Here is a 26,697-nt window from a genome sequence, read left to right as displayed (position 1 = left end):
AGCAATGGCAACAAATACACCATCACATTCCTCTTTTTAAAAATGTTTTGTTGTTGTTAATTTAATTTTATTATAAAATTGGCAGAAAAGAACTTGATAAATTCACCAAATACAATGCTTTAAAGAAAGATGAATGGCAATATAAGGCTGGTGAAGCAAAATAAAATCAGTTCTTTAAAATCCATAGCATCTCAAAGTCATACGGTGTCATTTGGAGAAGAAAGGTCTTTTCCCAATACAAGCCCCATGCTTTTTATAAAACTTTTATTTCACCCTTTACAGACTAGGTTGTCATGTGACAGAGACACATGAGAGCAGAAGCAGCAAAGCAGGCTGGGAAGCATAGCTGCCAAGTCTCCCATTTCCCCCGAGAAATCCCCCTTTTTGCAGCTTTTCCCCAATTTATTCTGGCGCGGTGGCCATTTTGGAACTGGGTGGAGCATGCTCAGAAGCGACTTTTGATGCTGCTCTGCCCAGTTCCAATGGCTGCAGTGCGACTTCTGGTGCGGTGGCCATTTTGGAACTGGGCAAAGCAGCATCAAAAGTCACTTCTGAGCATGCTCCGCCCAGTTCCAAAACGGCAGCAGTGCTACTTCCGGTCTGCTATTTCCGGCCCGGTCCCTTATTTCTCTGACAGCAACTTGGCAGGTATGCTGGGAAGTGCTGGGACTGCACAATCATTTGGGCCTACTAAAGTTATTCAGGCCTAACTGCTAACTGATGAGTCACTCTGACATGTGACTCATTCTCCTTATAAGTAGCAGCCATTTTCTCTCTGTGTGCTCTCAGTAAGATTTCTGTCAGAGTTGTGTTAGTATGGAACAGAGCCTGTATTCAGTACGTGATCTCTTAAACGTTTTTGGAACTATGTTATGAAGATGTTTATTTTAAACTTGGTAAAGATTTCATTGCTTCAATGAAGAACTCTGCGTCATTAATTAACTCTGCTTGAAACAGATATGATGCATCACGCCCATTTTGTAAATAGTTAAAGAGAGAAAGATGGGGGACTGCTACTGCTACTGGTACTCCCAGGCTGCAGCTGTAGTCCAGGCCTAAAAACACCAACTTTGTTCAGGAAGAAATCAAACAAAATGTTTAATTGGGGAAGAGGAATCTTAAGTACATTGTAGATTATAAGTGATTTGGAAAAGAGATATGGGCAGCTCATCACTTGTCGTTTTGTATATTGGTACAAATGGCACACCTTGTATCATTTCTACTTTATGCACTTGTGTATAATTCACCACCTTTCCGAGCGGAATATACAGAAGCGGCAATTGGGAAAGAATTGAGTCCCTGCTTTACTGCATTTTGCCAAGCAAAGTGGTGACATATGGCACAAGTGCCCTTGGTAATTAATAAGATATGCAGAGAAGAGAGAGAGAATGCTTCTCTTCTCTGAACACATATACATATTTGTTAGAAAGTATTTCACTGAATAATACCCAAGTCATTGCTGATGCTAAAGATGCTAAAGCATAAATGAATTAGTTCCATAGTAGTTATGCGGTTACTTGGCCATCATCAAATAACTATAAATTAGTTAGTGCAATAAGCATTATATATATTTTTATTGATACAAACTGTTAAATAGGATCAATGATTGTTGTTGTTTAGTCATTTAGTCGTGTCCGACTCTTCGTGACCCCATGGACCATAGCACGCCAGGCACTCCTGTCTTCCATTGCCTCCCGCAGTTTGGTCAAACTCATGTTCGTAGCTTCGAGAACACTGTCCAACCATCTCGTCCTCTGTCGTCCCCTTCTCCTAGTGCCCTCCATCTTTCCCAACATAAAGGTCTTTTCCAAGGATTCTTCTCTTCTCATGAGGTGGCCAAAGTATTGGAGAAGGAATTGGCAAGCCACTCCAGTATCCCTGCCAAGAAAACTCTATGGACAAAGACAACAGGATCAATGATAAGTTCACACATTCCTGTGGTTGGGTCATCTATCTCCATTCTTGCTTTCTAAAACCAATGTGAAAAAACAGATCTACAAGTCAACCATGCTCTGTGGTTCCAAAGTTGATTTAGTCCCATTGACTTGGCCTGTCTTTCAGTATGCTTTGATTTGATCTGATCTTGAGCAATTTGGGTTAGCATTGTTCTCCATGCCTTTGCCTTGTGCTGCATGCTCTTTTTTGTGATTCAGTATCTAATGTATACTTTGGATGTTTGGTGTGAATGAGTTGGATTATGCTGGCCTAACTGCTGTTCCTTGGGATAGAGTTACTGTAGACTTTGCTTGCTTGCCTGACAGTCTCCTTAACTGACCTTGAATAAGAATAAGAGTAAGAATCTCTCCTCAGGGAGACCTACATGGTACCTTCATTACATATCTTTTGGCGCCAGGCACAAACGTTGGCAATTTAGCACTTGAAACCAAAATGTGGAAAGCGTTGCCTGAAAAAGAAAGTGTCAGGCTGTACAGAGCTTTGCTTCATGTTCTTGTTTCACTGGCTGTGCTACTTACGCTGACTCCACAATAGTATGCATTCTTTTGGGGATCAGGGATTTGCCCATGGGGCTTGCAAGACTCTCCAGCTCTGACCCAGAAATCAGGGGGGGAGGGGGAAAATGCAACATTAATGCAACTATTTTGTCTATACAAGGGGCTATCTAGAACAGGCATCCCCAAACTGCGGCCCTCCAGATGTTTTGGCCTACAACTCCCATGATCTGAAGCTAACAGGACCAGTGGTCAGGGATGATGGGAATTGTAGTCCAAAACATCTGGAGGGCCGAAATTTGGGGATGCCTCATCTAGAATTATGCAGGGACGTGATCATGGGTTGTTGTTGTTGTGATCATCAGCCTCATATTATTAAATTTATTTCATCATCATCATCATTCTAGTGTATTTATTTGATTTCCAGCCTTCTACTCCCTCCAAAATGGGAGTCCAGAACAATGTACAACATAGCTAAAAGCACCATTACAAAATGCTCCACAAGAACAGTAAACAAACAAACAAACAAACAAACAAACAAACACATAATTATTCTTTAAAATGACAGGATCATAATTTCAGCTCTTGAGGCCTTGAGACCCCTAACTCCCCAAGACCCAGGTGAATAACTAGGTTTTGAACTTGTACTTCAAACCCAGTAGTGAAGTGGACAGCTATGCTTATCACAAGGAGGGAGTTGTAGAGTCTGGGTGCCACCACTGAGTGGAGTAGAGTCTGAGTGGAGTAGAGTCTGGGTGCCACCACTGAGAAGACACATCACAATCTCCCCTGAACAGGGCACTCCCACTCAGTTTATAGGTTGGTTCTGGGGGAAGCCATTGGTGAAGTACATTCCCTTTGAACTGGTCTTGTTAGCTCACTGGCAACCATGCCATTGTTTCAAAGATAGATAAAACATGGTCCCAGCATGCTCCTGCCCTGGGCAGGAGCATTCTGCACAGCTACAGCCCAATGTGAAATGCTGTGTAGTGGTCCAACAATGAGAGTTGGCATTACTGAGCACCTGCCAAGTCCCACAAGCCTCCACATGCCTTTCCTCTAGCCCAGGCATAGGCAAATTCCGGCCCTCCAGATGTTTGGGACTACAAATCCCATAATCCCTGACCACTGGTCCTGTTAGCTAGGGATGATGGAAATTGTAGTCCCAAACATCTGGAGGGCCAGAGTTTGCCTATGCGTCATGTGCTCTAGCCATCTGGATCTGCTGCTCATCATTCTTGCTGCTCTTGTTGCCTCTTCATCCACCTTCACCAAACAAGTAAGCAGCAAGAGGGGCAAGGAGAAGGAACAGCACCCTCTCCTCCTCCTCTTTCCTTCTTCCCCTGAGGCTGCGCAGGTTGGCCACAGAGTGTGGGAGCAGGCAAGTGAATGGGCAGTGTCAGAAGCAGCAAGAAGTTATGCACAGTCACTGAAGGCATCTCACCCAACCCCAAAACTGCATCAAAAAAGTTGCAACGAAGTATGAATCGGCCATTGGTTAAAAGGAGCCCAAAGGGTGGCAAATGGAAATGATTTTTTAAAAGGCCTTTAAGCCTGAAATCCAGTTTCTAGGGGGTAAGCCCCACTGGACACAGGGAGGCTTACTTCTGTGTAAGCATGCACAGGACTGCACTGAAAGACTGTATGAAAGACTTGATGCATAGCTAATTCTGTCAGTTTGCTAATTTAAAATCTTTGGTGTTAAAATAGGACTCAACTTGGAAGCTACGGTGATCTCTAGCACGCAGATGGTATCAATAAATAATAATAATAATAATAATTTCTTAATCTTATTTGTACCCAGCCCATCTGGCTGGGTTACCCCAGCCATAGCTGCCAAGTCCGGGTCGTAAAGATCCGGGATCGGCAGCGCGCGCATGACCGGAAGTTGCGTGACGCAACTTCCGGTGGCGCTTCGCCCTTCTATGGGCATCAGAAAATGGCGGCGCCAGCGCCGGAAGTCGCTTCCGCGCATGACCGGAAACACGTAAAAGCGACTTCCGGCGCTGGCGCCGCCATTTTCTGATGCCATAGAAGGGCGAGACGCCACCGTCTGACGCCCATAGAAGGGTGGCGCCATTTTCTGGTGCCCATAGGAGGGCAAAGCGGCACCAGAAAAATGGCCGCCGGGAAGAAGCAAATTTAAGGGAGAATGCCGGGATTTATCACCAAACGGGAGACCGCTGGGAAACGGTAAGAAAAAAGGGGTTTTCCCGGCGGATATGGGATACTTGGCAGCTATGACCCCAGCCACTCTGGGCGGCTTCCAACAGAGATTAAAAATTATATTAAAACATCAAACACAGGGCTGCCTTCAGATGTCTTCCAAACGTCAGGTAGTTGTTTATCTCTTTGACATATGATGGGAGGGCGTTCCATAGGGTGGGCGCCACTACCGAGAAGGCATTAAAAGCATCTTATTTCTCCATATACAGTATTCTATTAGTCAGAGTCTGTGCATTATAAATGTGTTTTAAAATGTTCTTGTAAATAAATGGTTGATAGCAAATCGAGAGGAAAGGCTACATGTTAACATTCCTACTTCTGTGTGGAATAAGGATTAGAAGTGACTTTATGTAAGAATCTTTGCTTAGGCTGGTACTATCAGCTTCAACATCTGGCCTGGTGTCCATCAATTGTTTAATGTTTGGTCCACAGTGAATACCTTTTGATGCTAACTGAGAACAGACTTCTATTTCTTATCTGCTCTTTCATAGGTTTTTAGTACTTCAAAGATGCAGCCTGTGCTCTAGGAGACAAATGCAGCTCACTCGAGGGCGCTCTCTTGTTTTTAAGTGGCTTTGTGGAAGGCAATAAAGCAAGTAAGCTGTGAAGAAAACTGAATTTTTTCCTTCTGGCTCCAGGGTGATGGTTGCAGGTTTTTTAAGAATATTGCTTGCAGAAGGGCCCTAGGCTCCCGGGATATAATATTCTGATCAGATAAGATAAGATGGAGGTAAATTGAATTCCACAAACCAACCTTCCTATTCACAATTATTCAACAACTATACTAATGTGAACAGGAAAAGTTGAGAGAAATCCTGGGAGATAACATTTTACCAATTAAGATTTAAAATGAATAGTAAACAAATCATTCTTGGAACATTATGCAGAGTACGAAATTATGGATATATTTTATTTACCCTGTATTGTGTGTGTTGTGTGTGTTTAAAAAATCAACCCGCAAACCAACATTTCTTTGTTCTACTAAAATGGTACTTTATTCATCTGCTTTGATGTAACCGTTTTCAATTGCTTGACAGTCAATAATCACCATAGTGAGTCCACCATTTCTACAACCCATGTAGTCTTATGGGAGAAATGTTTACAGCTTCTGGATTTCACTACAAATTAAGCTTGCTTCAGGCATTTAGTTTGACTTAGTGCTGAGCCAAAATCTTACCTCCATAATTTCTTTAGAATTCCATTGGGTGTGCAGGGTTTCCTAGATTGTTGCACGGAGGTAGTTTGTGTGAGTATCTTTCCAATGAACAGTGCTCCAACACACTGCAGTCTTCTTGGCTAGCTGTGCTTTCCCAGTTTGAACAAGTCCTGCCTCTTTAGGTCTCCTCTTGAGCTTTAATTGAAGCTTCAAAGCTTGGAAGGCTACAGAGTGCAGACCATTTGTAGAAAGAAAGCCGAAAGCCTCAAAACACTCCTTGGGCATAGCTGCCAAGTTTTCCCTTTTCTCGCGAGGAAGCCTATTCAGCATAAGGGAAAATCCCTTAAAAAAAGGGATAACTTGGCAGCTATGTCCTTGGGAGACCTCAGAAGTAAGAGAAGCTCAACAAAAAGCTCTATGTAGAACCCATAAGAATTTCACCAGAAACTCTCCCTTTTGATTATTTTCAAATGCAATTTATTTTCTCATTAATTGATGCAGAATTGTTTTAAAAAAGTGGGATAAATCTTTGAACACAGGAAGAGGTGAAAGGGCATGCAGGAGGTGAATGCTCCGCAAGATGAGTGTGGTTCCTGAGGAGAGTGTGATCTCCGTATTGAGGATTTCCAGCATGGGGATAGGAACCTTGATTGGCCACTAACTGGGGGATGTATTTGACACACATTTGTGTCATTTAGTGAGTAGAGATGTCTCTGAACATTCTTTTCCATGTCCATGCCAGACAGAGACAGATTTAGGGCAGTGCTAGTGCTGTGGTCGTACATGGTGCACCGCTGGGAAGAATGCCTTCTCAAAGCCCAGTAAGCGCTTGCCCATTTTTGGGAAGGAGGCGTGAGGACTCTGATGGGGTCCTAGAGTCCTCCTGCCTCTTCCCAAAGATGGGGAAGTGCTTACCGGGTTTTGGGAAGGAGGTAGGAGGGCTCTAGGACCCTATAAGAGTCTTGCACCTCCTTCCCAAAACCCAGCTTAAGCCCACACTGTGAGGGCTGAGGGGAGGGTGTCAAATAGCCTCGCACAGGGCGGCATATTACCAAGGTCCGACCCCGTCCATGCTGACTGCCTGAAGAGGGCTTTGGATACATACTTCCGTAATAAAACCTAGAGCAGAATTATGGTTGGGCTCAAACTCTCAGAGCTCTGAAATTCATTGGTTAACCTTGGGCAAACCACTCTCAATCAAGGCTTCGTCACAGGGTTATTGTTGGGATCAAAATAGTTTATGCCTCTCCGGAGCTCCTGGGGAAAGGTTGAAATAAAAAATGGAATAAGTAACAGGGTTTGTTTTGATTTGATTTGATTTTTTGTTTTGTTTTGTAGCATAGAGACATGTACAGCCTGATCACATGCTTAGTTGACCGGAACTAAATCCAATTGAATCCAGTGGGCTTATTCCCAAGTAAGGCTGAAATTCTGTGCCCACTTTCTTGGGAATAACCCCCTAGAAATTAATGGTGCTTCATAGTAGACACATACATGATTGTACCCCAAATCTCTTTAGGACTGCGGCCTTAGGTATAGGCTCCATCGAAGATGATGGTAGCTACTTCCAAGTATATGTGTATAGGATTGTGCTGTTGAGCATCAGTTCAATCGATTCCTCAAACAACTAACTTATTCAAAATTATGGTTTTTGTCATCAATAGATCATTTATTATAAAAGATCCCTGAGTCTTAGTAATGTTGAATATCATCTGATTGCTCATGGACATTTTTAGAGCTTGCAGAGGTGCCCTGCACTTCCACAAAAGAGAGGCAGAGAATGGAATTATAATAGATGAATATGGAATCTTTCTGGCATTGTTACAAAATGCTTTTCATGAAGGGTTGACAAACAAACTAAAAGATTGGCTACATCCAGCACAGTTCTGGGGTTCCTATGACTGATGAACTTTCCCTATGTGTTACCAAACCTTGATTAAAATGTGGCTTTTCTCCCATTTCAGTGGATATCCTAAAATAGTTTCTTAAGACATTCCCTGCAATTGGCACTAAGCTCACTAGTCTGTAATCTCCTGGTATGGCTCTAGGTAGTTTCTTTAATAATTGGATTATGCTGGCCTCTTTCCAGGCTTCAGGGCTGTCTCCTGAACTAAGTGAACTGGTAACAATGAAAGCTTCTCTAAGTTCTGCCTCCACCTTCCTGGGGCACTTTTTGAAGAATGATGGCTGGTGCTAAGGTTTCAACCATTCCAGAGAGCTTAACTACTTAGTAAACAACTGTGGGTATAGTGTGTTCTGAAGTTCATGTAAAAATAAAAATAAAAAGTTAACCAACAACAACAACAAATCTATCCAAAAGGGCTGGTGAACCCTGAATGATCAAAATGGCCCCCAACTGACTCACAACTCCAGCATAAATTCTACGGTTGTCTCACTCCCATCCTCCTTCTCATATGTAAATGGACCAATATTTACATCATTTAATTGCTATACTTACCGGTATATCCCCTTACTTCACAGATGGTTCCCCCATGCTGCACAGAACCATTTTGTGCTGGCACTATAGAATAAGCATGGCACAAAAGTCATCCCAAGCTTTATTTAGCTGCACTATATGAAATGATCAGTGGATGAGACAGGCTTATGTGCCCCTTCAAATCCTAACATGCAATTTCCCAGTCTTCACAGTCATAAATTTAATATCATCACAATAAATGTAATTAATATGTATGGGACTGAAGATTTGTAAAATGAGTTACCGCAGCCACACAAATCTAATGGGCCATCAAATCTAATGTGCACCTCAACTTTCAAAACCTTGAAACCAAAAAAGTATTTGCTATCTCAGAGGTGTTTTCCAAGCTTGCAACTGAATATAATGCCCCATCAAATCTATTGCGCACCCCAATTTTCGCAACCTAATTTCACCCAAAAAAGTGTGCATTACATTTGAGTAAATACGGTACTACACAGTGCTTATATTAGGTGGGCAACAGTCAGGTTCACAGAGAAAGAAGGGGCTGGGCAAGTGGAAAAGAAAAGAATGTAGGAAATCCAAGGGATTGGATGCTGGTGCAAGAAAGGTTGTGGGAGTGAAGAAGAAATTAAGTCTGTTCTATAGAAAAATGTACAGAAGAACAGAGTTGCAGCATGTTCTGGGGCTTTGTGAGAGCCCCAATCCAACAGGGGGCGCATCATACTTTGAGATGAGAGGGGGGACCCCAAATCACCCCAATTCAACTCATAATTTAGACCCCATAGAGCAGGCATCCCCAACCTCTGGCCCTCCAGATGTTTTGGACTACAATTCCCATCATTCCCGACCACTGGTCCTGTTAGCTAGGGATCATAGGAGTTGTAGGCCAAAACATCTGGAGGGCCGCAGGTTGGGGATGCCTGCCATACAGAACCAATGGAGTCCCCAAATAAATACCATATATATAGCTCACTGAGTATTATACATAATTAAGTTAATTTATATGTAGAGAGCTTGTAACAACTCTCATTATAGAAATTACATGGAATTTAACTTGAAAACTGTGAAACACAGGACAGAAAAATGGAGATTTGCATAACCCTAACCCTTGAGGAAATGCTAGCCTGAGAGTGAATAACTGGCCCAGGGTCACTCAGTGGGATCTATAGCTGAGGATTTGAACCAGCGTCTTTCATGCCTTGCACTTTAATATTGCACCAACTTGGGTCTCACTTTATGAATGGATGGGGCCAATGCAATATGGCTGCCCTGACCCACATTGAGATTCTTGATAGCTGATCACTGGGGCTTGTTACAGACATGGAGAGGGGGCTGACTTTCCTAGAGCTCCTAACCTCAGGGAAATCAGTTAATACTGTTTCAGCTGCCGCTTGTTTGTTTCTTCAGATGTAGAAATACTAACCTAATTACCACAAGTAGTACTTAACATTAACGAAGCATTAATGATTTATTTGAAATCCTACAAAGCACTCGTATGTAGCTCTGAAAGGTATCAGAGAGTGGGGAGAATTAAAGGTTACATTATTTGTATATTCCTACTAAGTAAAAAAAAATATCCTGATGAGCTACTTAAGAAAAGTTATTATTGTTGTTGTTTTTACCTTTTCTGTTGTGTCAGACTGGGGTAAAATTTCTCAGAAAAAAATATTTATTTATTTTATTCACTCTCCTTCCTTTTTAGGGTCCTCATAGGATTTTTTGTCTTCTCCTGGATAATATTCAGCAACATGGCCTCCCAGATAGCACAGGGACACAGGTGTGGTTCCAGTTTAAATATTATTAATATTGTTGGACTCCTTTGAGTCCTCCTCTCTGACCCTATAACAGGTTCACACTCCCAATGTCCCTCTCCTGAGAAAGAACATCCCTCAGGGTAACTAAGGCTGGTCACAGAACCAGGCCTGACCTTGGATAATTGGTTTCATCCAAGAGTACTTGCAATTGTACCACAACCCTCTCAATCACCTTCCCTAGAAAAAGGGTGTTTGCAACCAGGTAGTAGTTGTCACAAACCAATAAGTCCATGGTGGGCTTTTTCAGGAGTGCTCAGATGACCACCTCTTTCATGATAGCCAGGACCTACAAGGATGTGCTGACCACGCCCTAAATCAGGCTTCCTCAACCTTGGCCCTCCAGATGTTTTTGGCCTACAACTCCCATGATCCCTAGCTAGCAGGTCAGGAATGCTGGGAATTGTAGTCTCAAAACATCTGGATGCCTGAGGTTGAGGAAGTCTGCCCTAGATCCACTTGGTCATATCCTCTTGGCAAGCTTTAATACTGTAAGGTGAGAGGGCCAAGGGCCAAGGAGACATGTTGTCATAAGGACCTTGTCCACATGATCAGGCTGCACACGCCCCAGAATATTTCAGAAAATACTGTTTCCAAACCCACCCCTCAATTTCACCATCCAAAAACGTTATGAAGAATTTTGGATGTTATTATGTTATTAGCAACATCCATTATATGCCATTGATGCTACTTTCTGGAAAAACTAAAATTTAGGTTCTCTCTGTTTTCCAATCTTAAATTCAGCTCTCCACAATTACACATCAGTTTGCAGTTTAATTTTTTTTTAAGTCCTCATGAAAATTCATCACCATTTTAGTGTGATTTCCCCCCTACTATAACAAATTTTAATGCAATTTTGTTTAATATACAAATTCTTTTCAAGGAATTTTGTCCACTTCCTTTGCAAGTTATTTGCGCTAACATATGCACAATGTACCCTAGTGCATGCATTTTTGTACACAATACTTGCTTGGCGAACTGCATTGCAAAATTTGAAGTGTGAATTTCAAAGGATAGTTGTGTTTCGGTTCATTTCAGGTTTTGTGTTGTTTTTGGGAAACGTAAACGTGGTGAGTTCGCAAACCTAACTGAATCTCTCCCTCTGCTTCTTTGTGACTATTTCTGTATCAAAGATGACTGTTTCTATCATTTTAATCAGCGTCCTCAACATGTTTATTTAAAAATGGCACAAGGAGGCGTCTGGTGTGTGTCCTGTATTGGCAAGTGTGTGTGTGTGTCCCGCCCCCCCCCCCCGCTAACCCAATTACCCTCACCTTCATTCCATTGCCCTTCCCCAGTTTAAGGAATACATAATCCCCACACTCACATTTCCCACTTGTCAAACCAGGGCAGCCGCAAAAATAAGCAGCACAAATTGGCAGATAATGCACCTTATTTCCATGCTGAAGCAGGAGCCTTTTCCCCAGCCTAAGTGGCAAGATGATACTGATCCACTCTGACAAGCAGGCTGATCTAAAATTACTCAGCACACTTTGCCACCAGTTTGGGGGGGGGGGGAGGAAGAACCTCCCAGGAGCTTATTCAGAAATGCTTCAATCCCCAGGGTGCTAATTAAAATTTACTGAGTAATATTTGCAAAGCTCACTGGCCCTAGTTATAGCAATTATCAGTTACTAAATGCTAGAGCTAGCGATGGCACCTGATGATTGGCTGCTTTAAAGGGGAAAAAAATTAAAGTATTTCATTTCTATTTATTTTTCACAATCTTCCCTTTCACTTCTTCAAGTAGCTGGCTCAGTCAAATGGCTCAATTGGTTTTACTCTGGAAATCACTTAAGATAGAGGTTTCATTATCAGTTTCTTATTAGGCTTTTTGCCAGCATGCTGGCTATATATTTGTATATCTTCTTTTTTTAAAAGTAAATGTTGTGGACAGAAGTTTCTGCAGCTAACACTGGAGGGATCTTACCAGCTCTATCCTATTTAGAATTACAGTCGCCTAGAGCAGAGGTCAGCTAGGTGCCGTGACCAAGTGGAAAGTACAGCGCCTCCTAATTATACACACAGCTCACAGTTTAAATTTGCTGAACAAATAGCTGAAGTCAAGACTTGCTAATCCACCCACAGGTGCTGTAAACAACCACTACCAAATAAACATAGCACAGCCATCAATAGAGCCCTTCAGCAAATTCCACAGCCCAGCCAGCTGCTTGATCACTCTCTTACCACAAGGCACTTTCAGCAGATAGAAGGAAAGATGAACTCTTGTAAACCGACTTTAGCAGCCTATTAAAAAAAATATGGATCCAAAAAAAACCCTGGATATCTTAAGCACTGGTGGTTTTGTTTTGGGACGAGTTTGGCTTCCTATGGGTGTATCCATACACTTTCGCCGTGGCATTGTCAAATACTTAGACAGGCTTCTGCTACAGATCCCTGTTTTTCTTCTGTTTTATCTATCCAGATCATGCTCTCTTTCTTTCCAGGTTGTATCCAGAGGTACAGAAAGTGTATACCTCTGTTACAAGGATGTCTGCTGCTTTTGCAGATGATCAGGGAGAAAAAACAGAACATGGCCCATTGGCTACTGTAAACATCCCATACCAGTTGAGTAAGAAAGGGGCAGATCAGCTCTCCAAGATGGAAGTGGAAACATTGTTCATTGCCTATTTACTATAGATTATTACTTATATAGCACTAGATTCATCTCAATTACCCTGAGCAGCTTGAGGCCCAGATATGCCAGAGGTCATCTGCCTTGCTTTGTTCCATCATGGCTCTTAGGATCAACCTCCTTTCTGGATGGTATCATCTGTCCCCCAGATTTGAACAGCAGGGACATTTAGAAAGCTGTTCTCAGTGGCTGCCCCTCAATTATAGAGCTCACTTTCCCCACAGTTCCATCAAACTACCAAAACCCAAAGCACCTTGTGAAAGCTCCGTAGAAGCCAATGTATGATATGGAAAGACATGGAACAATCTTCTCCTTCTTTAAGCAGCCATGGGAGCAAGGCAGTTTGAGCAGAGGAATGCTGGGGTGGCAATCCCCTCCCAGCTGTTTCTCTACCAAAGACAAAAAGATAGGAGCACAATTTCTTACCCAGGTGAGAAACCAGCACAGGATTGATTTTGAGCAGAAAAATGGCCAGACAGTGGAAGGATTAAGCAAGCCATCACCTCCTGCCATTCTTCCATTCAAACAGGTGTTTCCACCCTTAAACTGCCTCAGGTACTTGAGAAATGTAAATAAAGGAATTGAAATAAATAAATCCAGTATATTATTTTTGTTGTTTTGCCTGCTGTTTTATCTACCCAGTGACTGAGCTCAAATTGAACTGTAGTGGAACTCACCATAGTGACCAAAATATAAAGGTTAAGTAATTATAAGATTCATAGCTCATTCACTCCCAATATGGAGAGATTTACCTTTACCACAGGACCCTTTCCAGAGAATCCTCAGCTCTCACACCAAATCAAAATTTGCTCACACAGCTAGTGAATTTCCCCTCTATTCCCTCTTTGCGATGTCTAAAAACCAGAAGTGGCATTTTCAAAGTGCCCCTTGGTATTGCTGTAGAGTAAGGAAAGATGAAGAGTATACAGAGCAGTAGTTCTATTTCGGCTTGCTCAATTATCTTTAGTGCAAAACGTTTCCCTGGTATTCTTGGCTGCCTTTAGGGTTTGGAAAAAAATCAGTGTTTCCAAAGATGCCATCAGGCTGCGTCAGTCTCACTACTTTGACAGACAACACAGGAGGACTATGCCACTACTGAAGTCCAAAGAATGTTGACAAGATTTTTGAGCTGGTATCAAAGTAGCCTCTCAAAGCCAATTTGAGCCTTCCTCCTGGGTATTCCTACCGGGCATTAGACACCAGAGACTTCATTTTCTCGCTCCCAGAGCAAATGAATTCTTACTACATGTTCAGCCACCAAAATAAATCTGTCAAAAATCTGGAAGGGAGATTCTTCTTGCCAAGCAGAAGAATCAACGGATGCTTCCTGGTAGGACGAAACGAAAAGCTTGCCAATGCTAGGGCCGGCTGTTTGCAGGAACATAGGAAAAGCCTCTGGATATCCTGTTGTTTGGCAAGCTGCCTTGGCTCTCTGCATTTTGATTTTATTTCTAGGAATTGGCAAGAGGGAAAGTTGGCCATTGATTTGAGAAGGCCAAATGGATCCCACACACTAAGATCTACATTGTTCTATGTACCAGGACAGGTTCAAAACTCATTTGCTGGCATACAAAGCCCTGAACAGGATACATTAAGGACCCATATATCCTAGCTCAATCCCTGAACTCATCCAGAGGAGTACCAATGGTTGATTGTCTACCATGTCTCAGAAGCCCAGCTGGACCCAACCAGAAGTTGACCATTTCATGTTGCCAATCTCATGCGGTGGAGCACTCTTCCGGCAGAGATTTTGGTTTCGTACATTTCTTGTAGACTTTTAGGCCTATGCAGCTGTTTAAAATCTTGTTGATTGGCTAGGCATTTTTTTTTAAAAGTCAGATATTTTAATGACTATTTTGTTTGTGCTGTTTGTTTTATATTATACATATTGTTTTACACCACCCTGAGATTTTATGAGATGGCAGTACATAGGCTAAATACTTTTATAAATAAATATTTTCACTTGCTTCAATTGAATCTCCATGAAAAATGAATAATCGGCTTATCTGAAGTTTCATATCTTGGTAAACAAATCAGATGTGGTATTTACTGCAGTCTGACCTGTTATATGGAAAAATATCTCTCATAGCAGTCTTTAAGCAGGTTTTCATAGGTTTTCATAGGACTGACAAGTCCATGGGATAAGGAACAATTTCTCAAAAACAGTGAAACTGGTGAAAATTAGGCTCTTTCTACCCTCCCACACTGTCAATCATCATAGAATTGTTAACTCAGTCATATAGCATTAATGCTGAGCAAGTGTGAGTAAGGAGGGAAAACCTGAGGCAGCATTTTTGCAGGCCTTCATTTAGAAAAGCTTCTTAGATTTAATTAGAGCTGAATGAGCTTGGAAGGATAAAGCTTGTTAAATATAAGGCTTGACCAGGTTTCTAAGTTGTGGTAGGTAGAAAACTTTATTTAAAAAGCAGAAAACCAGATATTGAATAGTGAACAACTATACTGCAAAACTCATCATCTTAGAAATGTGAACTAAAAATAACAAGGGCAGTTAGGAAGGTACCAGAACACATGGAATCAGAGTATATTTATGCTTCATGAAAAAGGGTACTTTTTGGTTTTTAAAAGCAAAGTATCTGAAGGACCACCTTCTAATCATCCCTAGAAATACACCTAGACTGGGTCATATTAAAAGCCTTTTCAGTGACTACAGTGGAGTCCATGACTGGAACTCTCTCCCAAGAGGGATTCATCTCACCCTCTCTCTTATACCCTTCCAAATTGTCCTTTTATTAGACTAAGATGAGCTAGTTATATGACAGGACCTGGAAGGTGAAGGTCAAGTAAAGTCTCCTCAGACTAGATTAGACTGTCAGAGTACCTCACACTGCTCTCACATCATTCCCACTTGTTACATTTATGCCTGAGGTGGAAGCATGTTGAGCACCCCAACAACAACAACCAGAAGCTGTTTTTAGTCATATGATCTAGTCCATTGCAGCCTCTCGCTCCATCTCTCTGCTTCGTTCAAGTCTCTTCCTTAATGCATTAAGTCCTTGAGAAGAAAATGCTTTACAAAAGGGCCTGTTGTTTCTAACTGATTCAGTTAGAACATATCAGACAGAATCATGCTTCTTCAGCCACTCATAATACGGAGATTCATAGCTTGAAATTTTCATGGCTGTCCCGCATTCCAAAACCTGACTGTGGAAGAATATTTCAAGAAAGAAGGCCAAAATTGTTAAGCATCCCTTTACATGTCTAAATAGCTGATCAAGTATTGTGGTGCCATGGGAACAACTGGTTGGTAATGCTCTTTCAGGAGGCAATAAGCCTTCCCCTTCTAACTTGACCGGGGGGGCATGTCATCACGTAGGTAGAACAGTAGCCCAGGAGCCAGCCTCAACTGGATCTGAAAGCTGGAAATACTCAGAGAGGTTGAGCTTGCTTTCTGTGCTGAGACCAAAGCTATGGCTTTGGGGATCCCCCTGGAAACCTAACGGGGAAGCAAGATATGTTGAAGTAGTAATGCTGTGAGCCATCCCATCTTATTTCAAATAAAACCATACAGTAGTACCTCGGTTTATGAACACAATTGGTTCCGGAAGTCTGTTCATAAACTGAAGCGTTCATAAACTGAAGCGAACTTTCCCATTGAAAGTAATGGAAAGTGGATTAATCCGTTCCAGACGGGTCCGCGGAGTACTCAACCTGAAGTGTACTTAACCCGAAGCATGGGTGTAATTGGTTCTGGAAGTCTGTTCATAAACTGAAGCGTTCATAAACTGAAGCGAACTTTCCCATAGAAAGTAATGGAAAGTGAATTAATCTGTTCCAGATGGGTCCGCGGCATTCGTAAACCGTAAATTCGTAAACCGAGGTGTTCATAAACCGAGGTTCCACTGTATATCATTTAGACATCACAGTATCCAGTGACTTTCACTCCAAGGAAACAAAATCTGGCCCTTCTGGAGTCTCTCCCCCTTAGAGATTGGGGTATGTGTATAAATATTTGATTTGATTTTTGTTTAATGTAATGATATCACACAACACTCAGTTTCATAAAACATATTTCAATTTGCAATTCTTTTGCAATTATTTATTATTCTCTAATCTTATCTAATTGTAAAACAACATATCAAACAAGTTTCTATGATCACTGGATGAACAGGTAGGCTTTGAAGGCCCCTAAATCATTTGGAAGGGACCTCTACAACTGAGGACTCACTGCTAAGAGGATTCTGCCTCTTGCACTCACTAACCTAGTTGATCTTGCCTATGAACAAGTGAACAACAGGGCCCTGCAAAAGAGCTTAATTAGTGGGCAGGGTTGTCTGATTGATGAGAGTCCTTAAGATAACCTGCCCCCAAATTATGTCTTGAAGCTTTAAGGGCTAAAAATATCAGTTTAAATTGAGCCTAGAAATGTATAACCATGCAATGCTGGAACAAAATAAAAAAAAATCTTCCAGCAGCACCTTAGAGACCAACTAAGTTTGTCATTGGTATGAGCTTTCGTGTGCATGCACATAATGCTGAGCCTCTCTCTCTGTGTGTATGAGTGTCTCTCTTTCAGAAGCAATGCAGTGGCTCTCTTTATTTGTTCCATAAAAGCATTGTTTGATATGGAATATTGTGAAAAACTACTCTATGGAAATGTGAGCTCCATCCACCACTCTTGTTCTTTATATGCCTATATATCTCGTAATAAAAGACCAATAAAAGGTTCCTGACCTTTTTTAGGGTATCTCATGATGCTAAACTCATTTGAACTTTTAATCCACATGCAATTCCTGTTTGGGGGCAAAGCGTAAGTGATGGGTGTCTTCTCCACTGATTGTAGACACCTGCTAGGGTACCTGCAGACGGAGATGGAGGGATAGAGCTTCTGAGCTTTGGAGTGGGGTGGGTGTTCCTTTGCCAGAAATAGCAGCTGCTCGACCTGCATTCCTCCAGAGCCTGTTAAAACGGAAATAAATGATAGGCCCAAGTGCGTGAGAGATAGGATTGAGCTTCTACTATAGAAAAGGCTGCAAACACCTGAAAGGTTTAGTAGCTTACAATGCTATTTTTATGACAGCACAGTAAATATCTTCAAAACGTCCCCCCACTGCCAGTCACCCAGCTCCCATCCTCGCAACCACTTGCCTGACAAAGAATGTGGGAGACAAAAAGTAGGGCAAGGTAGAAGAGCTGTGTGTGAGAGAGGGAAAGGCGATACCCAATACCCATAAAAAATTTGTTTTTAATTCCCTGGCTATCGCAGATAGTGGCTGCTGCTAGCATTTAAGATAAGATTAGTTGGTGTTGCGCTATCAGCACCTCCACATTTTCCCTGCAGGGACTCCTTCTGACAGGCTGGAGCTGGAGGCATGTCTGCGGATTAACACGAGCTAATGATTATACACTAAAGCTTTGGAACTGTCGGACTAATAGGATTAAGCAATGCCAGATGCAGGTCCCCGTTCAGGTTAAAAATGCACTTTTTACATTACAAAGTCAGACAGATCCCTTTGAACATGTAATGAATATGGATGTTTTCAATTATCACAGTCTTCCAGGGCTATACGATATGGTAAATTAATCCCTTTAGAACATCGGAAACAGGACAAAATAGCCTTCTTGAAGCTGAAATCCCTCGTTTTAGATTTTCTTTCATGGGGATAAGCAGTGGTGCACCACACATAATTAATCTTATTACAAACAGAGGGAGAAAAGAGAAATAAAAGACAGAGAGGGAGAGAGAGAGATGACCAAAATTGTTTAAATATTTGGGGTGAGGCGAACCCTTAGCAGTTCTGGGGCCAGAATTTTAAATCAGTATCTCTTAATTAATTCCCACAATAGTTTTTTTTAACAAACAAACAAACATGGACATACTATGTGACAAGAATCTGCGCTTACAACAACACATAGCAACAGCAAGACCACCAATCACCACTATGATTGCATTTTAATAAGAAAGGCAACAGGCATTATTCTTAACAAGAAAAGCCTTGGGTTGAAACATTAGTTGAGTCCTGTACAATTCCCCCCCCCCTTTTGCTTACTTAATAAAAAAAGTACTGTTCCCAAAACATTCAGAATTGCTCATGAAATCTCTAATCAGCAAATGAATTCTGCATTTATAGCCTCGTCTTAATTTTGCCTTGGTCTTATTATTGCTTGCGTTAAGAAACAATTACAAAGCATTATGAAATGTCCATCAGAACAGGAAATGGTAATGCGTTTAATAAGGGTGAGAGTTAGAAACATGTCTTTTTAAAGCTACTTTGGTTCTAGTGTGTTACACTAATAAGATATGAAAAAACCACCCTGAATATGACCTTTCCTTCCAATAATGTGGCCTTTTTTTCTTTTAATAAGTAGTAGCTCTTGTTTACCATCGCCACTGTAAAAAATATTGAGATTTGGATAGATTGAATGAGAAATAAGCTATCTTAGTCCAATTTAGTAGTTTCTCCATCATCTATAATTAGAATTTTCATAGGAGCAAGTACATGAGTGCACCCACAAATCTGCCATCGTGATCTACCCCCCGCACCGGCCATACTTGCACTGGGGTCATGTCTGCAAAGGGGAAGCCTACTGCATATGTGTGAAGGCTCTCCCTAGAAGCAAGAAAGCTGCATGGCCAAGGATGCACACCATGGGAAAACCTATGTAAGATTTCCTTCTTCAAACATACCCCCAGGGCAATTTGCGTGTTAAGGTCCCAAGACCTTCCCCAATAAATAAAGACACAATTGACACAGAATTTAGTTTAAGGTTATTGGCATAATTTTGGCCACAACTTTATTGATTACAGGTCATGAGTGGTTTGCTTAGGCACTGGTTCCCGACTAGCTGCACCTGACCTTGGCAGGGCAGCACTGATGCCTGGACTCTGGCAGAGGTCAGTAAGGGAAAACATCCTGGGGGAACATTGGACCAGGTTCAGACTCAAGCTCACCCCAAATGTTCCCAGGGGCTCTGGCGTGGCCCTAACCCCGGGAAAGGGATCGGACAAAAGCAAGGCGAGCCCCTGGATTCCTTTAATGGAATACCCTAGCATTGGAGGGGCAGGCACAGCCTATCATAGCTGCCAAGTCTCCCGTTTTCCCTCGGAAATTCCCGTTTTTCCAGCTGTTCCTAGCTGAAAAAAATGGATTTTTTTGTTCCCCCCCCCCAGGTTATTCTGGCGTGACGGCCATTTTGGAACTGGGTGGAGCATGCTCAGAAGCGACTTTTGATGCTGCTCTGCCCAGTTCCAAAATGGCTGCAGTGCGACTTCTGGCGCGACAGCCATTTTGGAACTGGGCAAAGCAGCATCAAAAGTCACTTCTGAGCATGCTCCGCCCAGTTCCAAAATGGTGGCAGCGCTACTTCCGCCCGGTCCCTTATTTCTCCGACAGCAACTTGGCAGGTATGCAGCCTATCCACACCCACTCCACCACCATTGAACCAGTGCCTAACCGCCAAACCTTACAAAGTTGTGATGATTTGCTCTGTGGCAGGCGAAACCCAAGTGGCACCAGCCAATCAGCCAAATGGGAAAATTCCTACTGGGCCCCTGTCCCAAGAATAGACGACCCACAATGGCATAGCAAGGTCAGAATGAACCCTAAATATAGGGAGGGTGGGCGGGTGATCCAGTGCACAAGGCGAAAAGAGGAAGCTCAACACAACATGCAGCAGTAGATATGGGTCCTTCTGTTAATGCATGAAATGATCCCAGATTTACCCCAGCAACCAAGGCACCACCAATCGGGTTGTTGTGGCTATCCAATTGCTCCCATCCACAACAGCAGTGAGGTCAGTCTTGGTGATCTCACCGCAATGCTTGCTCTCTGGGAGGAGTACACAATTTCTAATAGTTGCCGGCGGCAGGGAGATTATTGAAGGAGGCTGCCATATGCAATCATAGAATTATAGAATTGGAAAAGACTCCATGGGTCATCTAGTCCAACCCCCTGCAATATTCTCTTGTTACAAAAAGTCAGGTTTTTTGGTGTGTGTGTGTGTGTGTGTGTGTGTGTGTGTGTGTGTGTGTGAGAGAGAGAGAGAGAGAGAGACTGTTGCGCAGTAAGAATGCCAACCTGAATTTGCTGGCATGTGACTGAATTTCAACCACAAAATAACAGCAGTTTTGAAATGACCATAGACTATGATCCACTTTATCAGTTGCATGAAGTGTTAACCTGAGTTGCAGGCATTGGTGGGTGGAGGATTGAGATCAATAAGAAATGAAGGGCAGATGGTGATAAATACACATTTAAACAAAATAAAAAAAAATCTGAAGAAGTGTGCATGCACACGAAAGCTCATACCAATGACAAACTTAGTTGGTCTCTAAGGTGCTACTGGAAGGAATTTTTTTATTTTGTTTCGACTACGGCAGACCAACACGGCTACCTACCTGTAACTAAATACACATTTAAGTTATCATTCACAAAAAGCAGGTTGGTAACACAGAGACATCCTGGCTTTGGCTATCCAATTAACACATGCAGGGTGATAGAAAAGCATTGTGCCATTCAATCCACAAGTGACAGCATTGAACCTCTTGATGCTTCACATTGCAGTTTAACATGACTGTCTCCCTTATAAGTTGAGGAGAAAATAAGCTAGGCACATACGCAATGGAACGGAGAGAAATTTGCAGCGGCCTCCAAGAACATGAGTCTGGAGATGGGAGAACATAGACATAACAAAGTAGAGGACCGTCGGAGTTTCCCTGGACACACTTAAGCAAATCTTGGTTTGAGGAACCATTAATTTCTCTTGGCAGCAAGAATTGTGCTTGGACGTATCAAATGCATACAACAAGAGGGAAAAGCAGAGGCTAAGCATGTCAATACATTTTCTTGATATTTAGTTTTAAAGAAAAAGTGGGTTATAAACCAACACTGCAATACTATACATGTTTACTCAAAAAATAATCCTTTTGTGTTTAGGATTGCAGCCTCAAGTGCCATATTTTTCGCTCCATAAGACGCACCTCACCATAAGGCACACTTAGTTTTTAGAGGAGGAAAACAAGAAAAAAAAATTCTGAATCAATGCCGCTGTTGGTGGCGGCGGCGGAGGGGGGAGCAACCCGATTTTGGGCTCCTCGTCCCTCCACCACCGCTGGGAGCCATGGCTCCGGCGGCAGAGGCATCCCTCTGCTTGAGCGATCCCACTGCCAGCGAGTGCTTTCACTCCATAAGACTCACAGACATTTTCCCTTCCTTTTTAGGAGGGAAAAAGTGTGTCTTGTGGAGCAAAAAATACAGTACTTTGGCTACTTGGTTTGTGATCTGACATATTCACTGCGCTTCAGTTGTAATTACCGTGAACTAAAACAGAAATGTTTCAACTGAAAGAAGTCCTTACATTACATTTTCTGTAGATAAAATTTGGTTTATATTTAAAATGTTCATTTTACAACGAGGATTGCACTTATAAGTGTAGTCTTCTTAGAAAACTGACATCGGTCTGCTACCGAGGAAATATGTTTGTTGAACATGTTTTATCTACTTTCATACATTATCAAGATCTGAACTGCGGAACAGCTAATTTTAACTATTAGGCCAAGTATACTTCTCCTTAAAAAACAAAATAAAAACACAGATATTTTAAATATAAAGCTATTATTTTGGCCCAGCAGAGGGAGCCCCTATTATTTCATGCATTCAGAAGACACACTGAGAATTATATGGAAAATTAGCAAAAAGAAAAAAAAGATATAAGGTATAGGAATTTCATAATGTAGCTTCCTGTTCACAGAAACAACCAGGTATGCATTTGATCACACATGAAGGGAAGCCAAGAGAGAAATTAATTGGCATTGCTAGAATGAGAGATTTGGCCCTGCATGACTTTAAAGCACTGAACTGCACATTGTAGAAAGATAATGAGATAGCTGGGGGTCTTTAATCAGAGACAATAAAAATATCAAATCATGGCCATTCTATACATTCTATACCAGTAGCATTCTTATATGCAAAAGGAATTATAGACAGTATATTCATGAGCAAAATTATAACTTTGAACCAGTGCATTTTTTCTTTAAAAATGTTTAGGGGTGCTCTCATTTTGACTCAAGAAAATCACCGGGAAAGGCAATGAAGTCACCATCAGAAGTGGTAACAACGAAACTGACCAATCACCGTGCTAGATTCCAACTCCTACTTCACACATTAAACACTCCTGTCTGAAACTCAGGAAACACTGTGACAGGAAATGAGGCGATTCACTGTGCTAGAGAAGAAACTAATTTAAAACAACAACAAACTTTTAGTTTCTTCTCCTGTTAGATTCACAAAATGTTTAGGGGGATACGTAGCCCGCGTCCCCCCAGAAAAAAAGCACTGTTTTGAACTAGTGTTGCTTCTCTAGATGTAAACTTTCAATGTACCAGGGCTAATTCGTGCAAACTTTGCCAAATAGTTATTATTGTATACTAGCTGGCCCGGCCATGCGTTTCTGTGGGTTTTTGTGTTAAATGGAGCCTTTTCTGTTAAATTGACCTTCAGAGTCTACCTTCAGAGTCCCCTCACCTGCCCTGTCCCAACCCTGACTCATAGTTTAGGTGTGAAAGGTGTGGGGTTTTTTTTGGGGGGGGGGGGAAATATGCCAGATCCCTCCCTGATGGGCATGGAACATTGTGGCCAAATTTGTTACATTACAGTTCAGCGGTTATGGAGAAAGGCTGCTACATCTGCACGCACAATGTCTACATTTTTATATATATAGATTGTGTGTATGTATACAATGTGAATCACATTTTTGTACACTGTCCTGGATATTTTGCCTGTGAAGGATGGTTAATGGAAATAATAGCTAAAACAAATGAAAGTAAAATGTAAAAGCAGCATGATGTAAACAAACCTGGATGCTGTCCTTATAAGCAAGAGTCATACCTGGCCATGCAACATAGGAACCCGCGCTCTCTAATGCTTGCAGTAAACCGAATGAACTGGTATGCATGTAACACTAAGGTGTGGTTCATTAAACAAGACTATAAGTCTTGTTTGTTCACCAAAACCCTGTACAATGACTTACCTATGGTTTGTTTATTATTTTTATTATTGGGTTTATTACCATAATATGAAGGCATGGTTTCTTGTTGGTGTATCAACCTTGGTTTCTTTTAATTATGGCTTGGAGTTATGTGCAAAACTAACACTGTTGTTAACCATTGTTTTGTTGGCCACCACCCCAGACACTCACCATGTTTCCAGCATTGCAGGGGGTTGGGCCAGATGACTCTTGCGGTCCCTTCCGAATCTATGATTCGAAGATAAGGCACAAAGGTACAAAGCGAGACCTGCAGGAAAACAAAACAAACTCTGGAGAAACAAATCATGATGTGTTTGCTCATCTGCAGGACAACTTGTGGTTAATTTGTAGCTTTTTAAACAAAAGATGGCTTGGCATTATGTGCAAAACAGTCCAATGGAAGTAAGTCTCTTATGTGATAGGTCAGATGAATAATCAAGCATGCCCTCTCATGCCACCAGATAATGGTTATATTAGCTCATTTCAGCATATCATTCCATAATTAGGGCACTATACTCAATATATGCTTGAATCGTAAGCATTAACAACAATAAAGAATCTGATACTATTCACAAAATACATATGCCATTGAACAAAGGGCTTGTCTACAGTAACCTTCACAGGCCTCTTTCAAGCTAAATAGGCTGTGGAATCCTTTATTCAAAAAGGTCATGAGGATACACACCTTGAATACTAAACTCCCCACTTTTATTAGTGCAATTATGCCACCTCACAACAGATGTGATTGAATCAAAGATAATTCAAAATTCTTCTATTTCTCTATTGATTTGGAGGATCACCTTTCCTTTTCTGTATAAAGTAGTGTAATTTTTGATACACTTTGGTTGTGATCCTCCCCAGATGTACCTTGGAGTAAGTCCCATTAAACTCAGTGTGTATTACAACTATAGTCTACTCAGTTAAGTTATCCTCCTTATTAAATAGGGTGCTGCCTATGAATGTTCATGTCACACTGAAGGCTGCACTGAGGGCTATGCGCCATATTATGGCAAGGAGTCTACTAGCCAGAAGAACGGGGTTGTAGATTCTAGGTGAAATGTTAATACTGTCCTGTATCTCCACACTGGATCTTGGTTTTCAGTAGCTCTGTCCATGAATCTAGTTACAGGTAGAAACTCTGTTGTTGTTTAGTCGTTTAGTCGTGTCTGACTCTTTGTGACCCCATGGACCATAGCACGCCAGGCACTCCTGTCTTGCACTGCCTCCCGCAGTTTGGTCAAACTCATGTTCGTAGCTTCAAGAATACTGTCCAACCATCTCATCCTCTGTCGTCCCCTTCTCCTAGTGCCCTCAATCTTTCCCAACATCAGGGTCTTTTCCAAGGATTCTTCTCTTCTCATGAGGTGGCCAAAGTATTGGAGCCTCAGCTTCACGATCTGTCCTTCCAGTGAGCACTCAGGGCTGATTTCCTTCAGAATGGATAGGTTTGATCTTCTTGCAGTCCATGGGACTCTCAAGAGTCTCCTCCAGTACCATAATTCAAAAGCATCAATTCTTCGGCGATCAGCCTTCTTTATGGTCCAGCTCTCACTTCCATACATCACTACTGGGAAAACCATAGCTTTAACTATACGGACCTTTGTCGGCAAGGTGATGTCCCTGCTTTTTAAGATGCTGTCTAGGTTTGTCATTGCTTTTCTCCCAAGAAGCAGGCGTCTTTTAATTTCGTGACTGCTGTCACCATCTGCAGTGATCAAGGAGCCCAAGAAAGTAAAATCTCTCACTGCCTCCATTTCTTCCCCTTCTATTTGCCAGGAGATGATGGGACCAGTGGCCATGATCTTGATTTTTTTGATATTGAGCTTCAGACCATATTTTAGAAAAACTCTAAGGTTTGTCAAAATAGCAGGAAAGTGTTCCAAGGCTATCCTAGTCTTGATATCCAAACTATCCTAGTCTTGAGGTGGCTTGTCCATAGAGCTCTGCCATTCATGCAAGGCATCACAAGAGGGGTGAAATGCAATTCTGGAGAAGCTGCTTTGAATCAGGCAAAATCCCCTTCAGACAATTCTTCAGCTTTTCTAATAAGGAGAGCTTAAAATGGGTGGGTGGAATGATGGAAGCTCAGGCGGTATGACACGTTTCCTCTTTCCTGAAAGCTTGCAAACACCCCACACCAGCCTTGTAGCGTTTCAGCTCAGTAACCAAGAAAAACAAAAGCCACCTACCAGCAACATGCAGTTCACTCAAGAGTTCACCAGCAACATGTAGTGCCAGGACCTAATTTCTAAAGTGCAGGGGATGTTTTGAAGGGAGGGTGTGAGCAAAAGCTATGGAGAACTAGAGGGGAATAACATTGGATCACATTACCATATTTAGTGTTCTGTGTTTACTGTCAACCAGCCGCTTTCAATCAAACGCAGAAAGTTCAAGGAATCTTGCACTATGTAGTATGAGGACACTCCTGGGTGATGCTAACTGAAGGTTTAAAGAGATTCAGATCACCACTATCTAAAAACAGACAAGGGAGTGGAAAGGAGGTGTATGGTTTCTTTCGGTTCACTTGGCTTGTAGGTATAAGCACAGGGCCATTGGGAGGGATTTCTCTAGTAAAGCTGAGAATATTCATTCATTCCTTTAGAGCATTTGTACCCTGCTCTGGAGCCAAAAGGGCTTCCAGAGTGGCTTACAACAAGTCAAAACAGGACACTCCCTAACACAGGCTTACATTATTTTTGCATATAAGTGGTATATAAATTCATATGGTGATGATGATCATAAGAACATCTATATACACAGTATATTCCACCATATCCTGGAGGATCAATGATTTAACAGCATGCTGATTGGTTGAGTTCCAATATGCAAGTAAGCCGCTAATAAGGATGGATCTAGGAGGTTCTTGGAGAGAGGAATTTTGGCGGACTGTTGAATCTTTCTTTTATATAGAATTGGATAAGCAAAAGACATTTCAGAGACAGAGGGCCAGTGCTTCTCAAGTGCCTGGTTTCAAGAAAATGCACATGATAACAGCTTCA

General features: G+C 41.9%; 1 protein-coding gene across 4 annotated transcripts; it reads right to left on the bottom strand.

Annotated features, from left to right (window-relative positions):
* Positions 1-499: 499 nt before the first annotated feature.
* LOC148684356 (uncharacterized) lies at positions 500-26,000 on the bottom strand. Of its 4 annotated transcripts, none has more exons than XM_088652902.1 (4): positions 25,888-26,000; positions 23,870-23,966; positions 17,408-17,632; positions 500-1,892 (listed from the first exon to the last, which is right to left on the bottom strand). In XM_088652902.1, the coding sequence occupies exons 1-4, from the start codon at positions 25,894-25,896 to the stop codon at positions 1,771-1,773; spliced, it is 453 nt and encodes a 150-aa protein (XP_088509028.1). In that variant the 5' UTR covers positions 25,897-26,000; the 3' UTR covers positions 500-1,770. The 4 variants fall into 4 exon arrangements, 3 of the variants coding, with proteins under 3 accessions (XP_088509028.1, XP_088509030.1, XP_088509029.1); XM_088652904.1 differs by having other exon boundaries at positions 17,533-17,632; XR_015946108.1 differs by lacking the exon at positions 500-1,892 and adding an exon at positions 15,067-15,877.
* Positions 26,001-26,697: the final 697 nt, after the last annotated feature.

This window comes from Zootoca vivipara, chromosome 10 (genome assembly GCF_965207765.1).
Source record: "Zootoca vivipara chromosome 10, rZooViv2.hap1.1, whole genome shotgun sequence".
In the NCBI taxonomy this organism is placed as follows: domain Eukaryota; kingdom Metazoa; phylum Chordata; class Lepidosauria; order Squamata; family Lacertidae; genus Zootoca; species Zootoca vivipara.
Note: the sequence above shows the minus strand (reverse complement) of the source record. Positions and strands in the feature narration are given on the sequence as shown.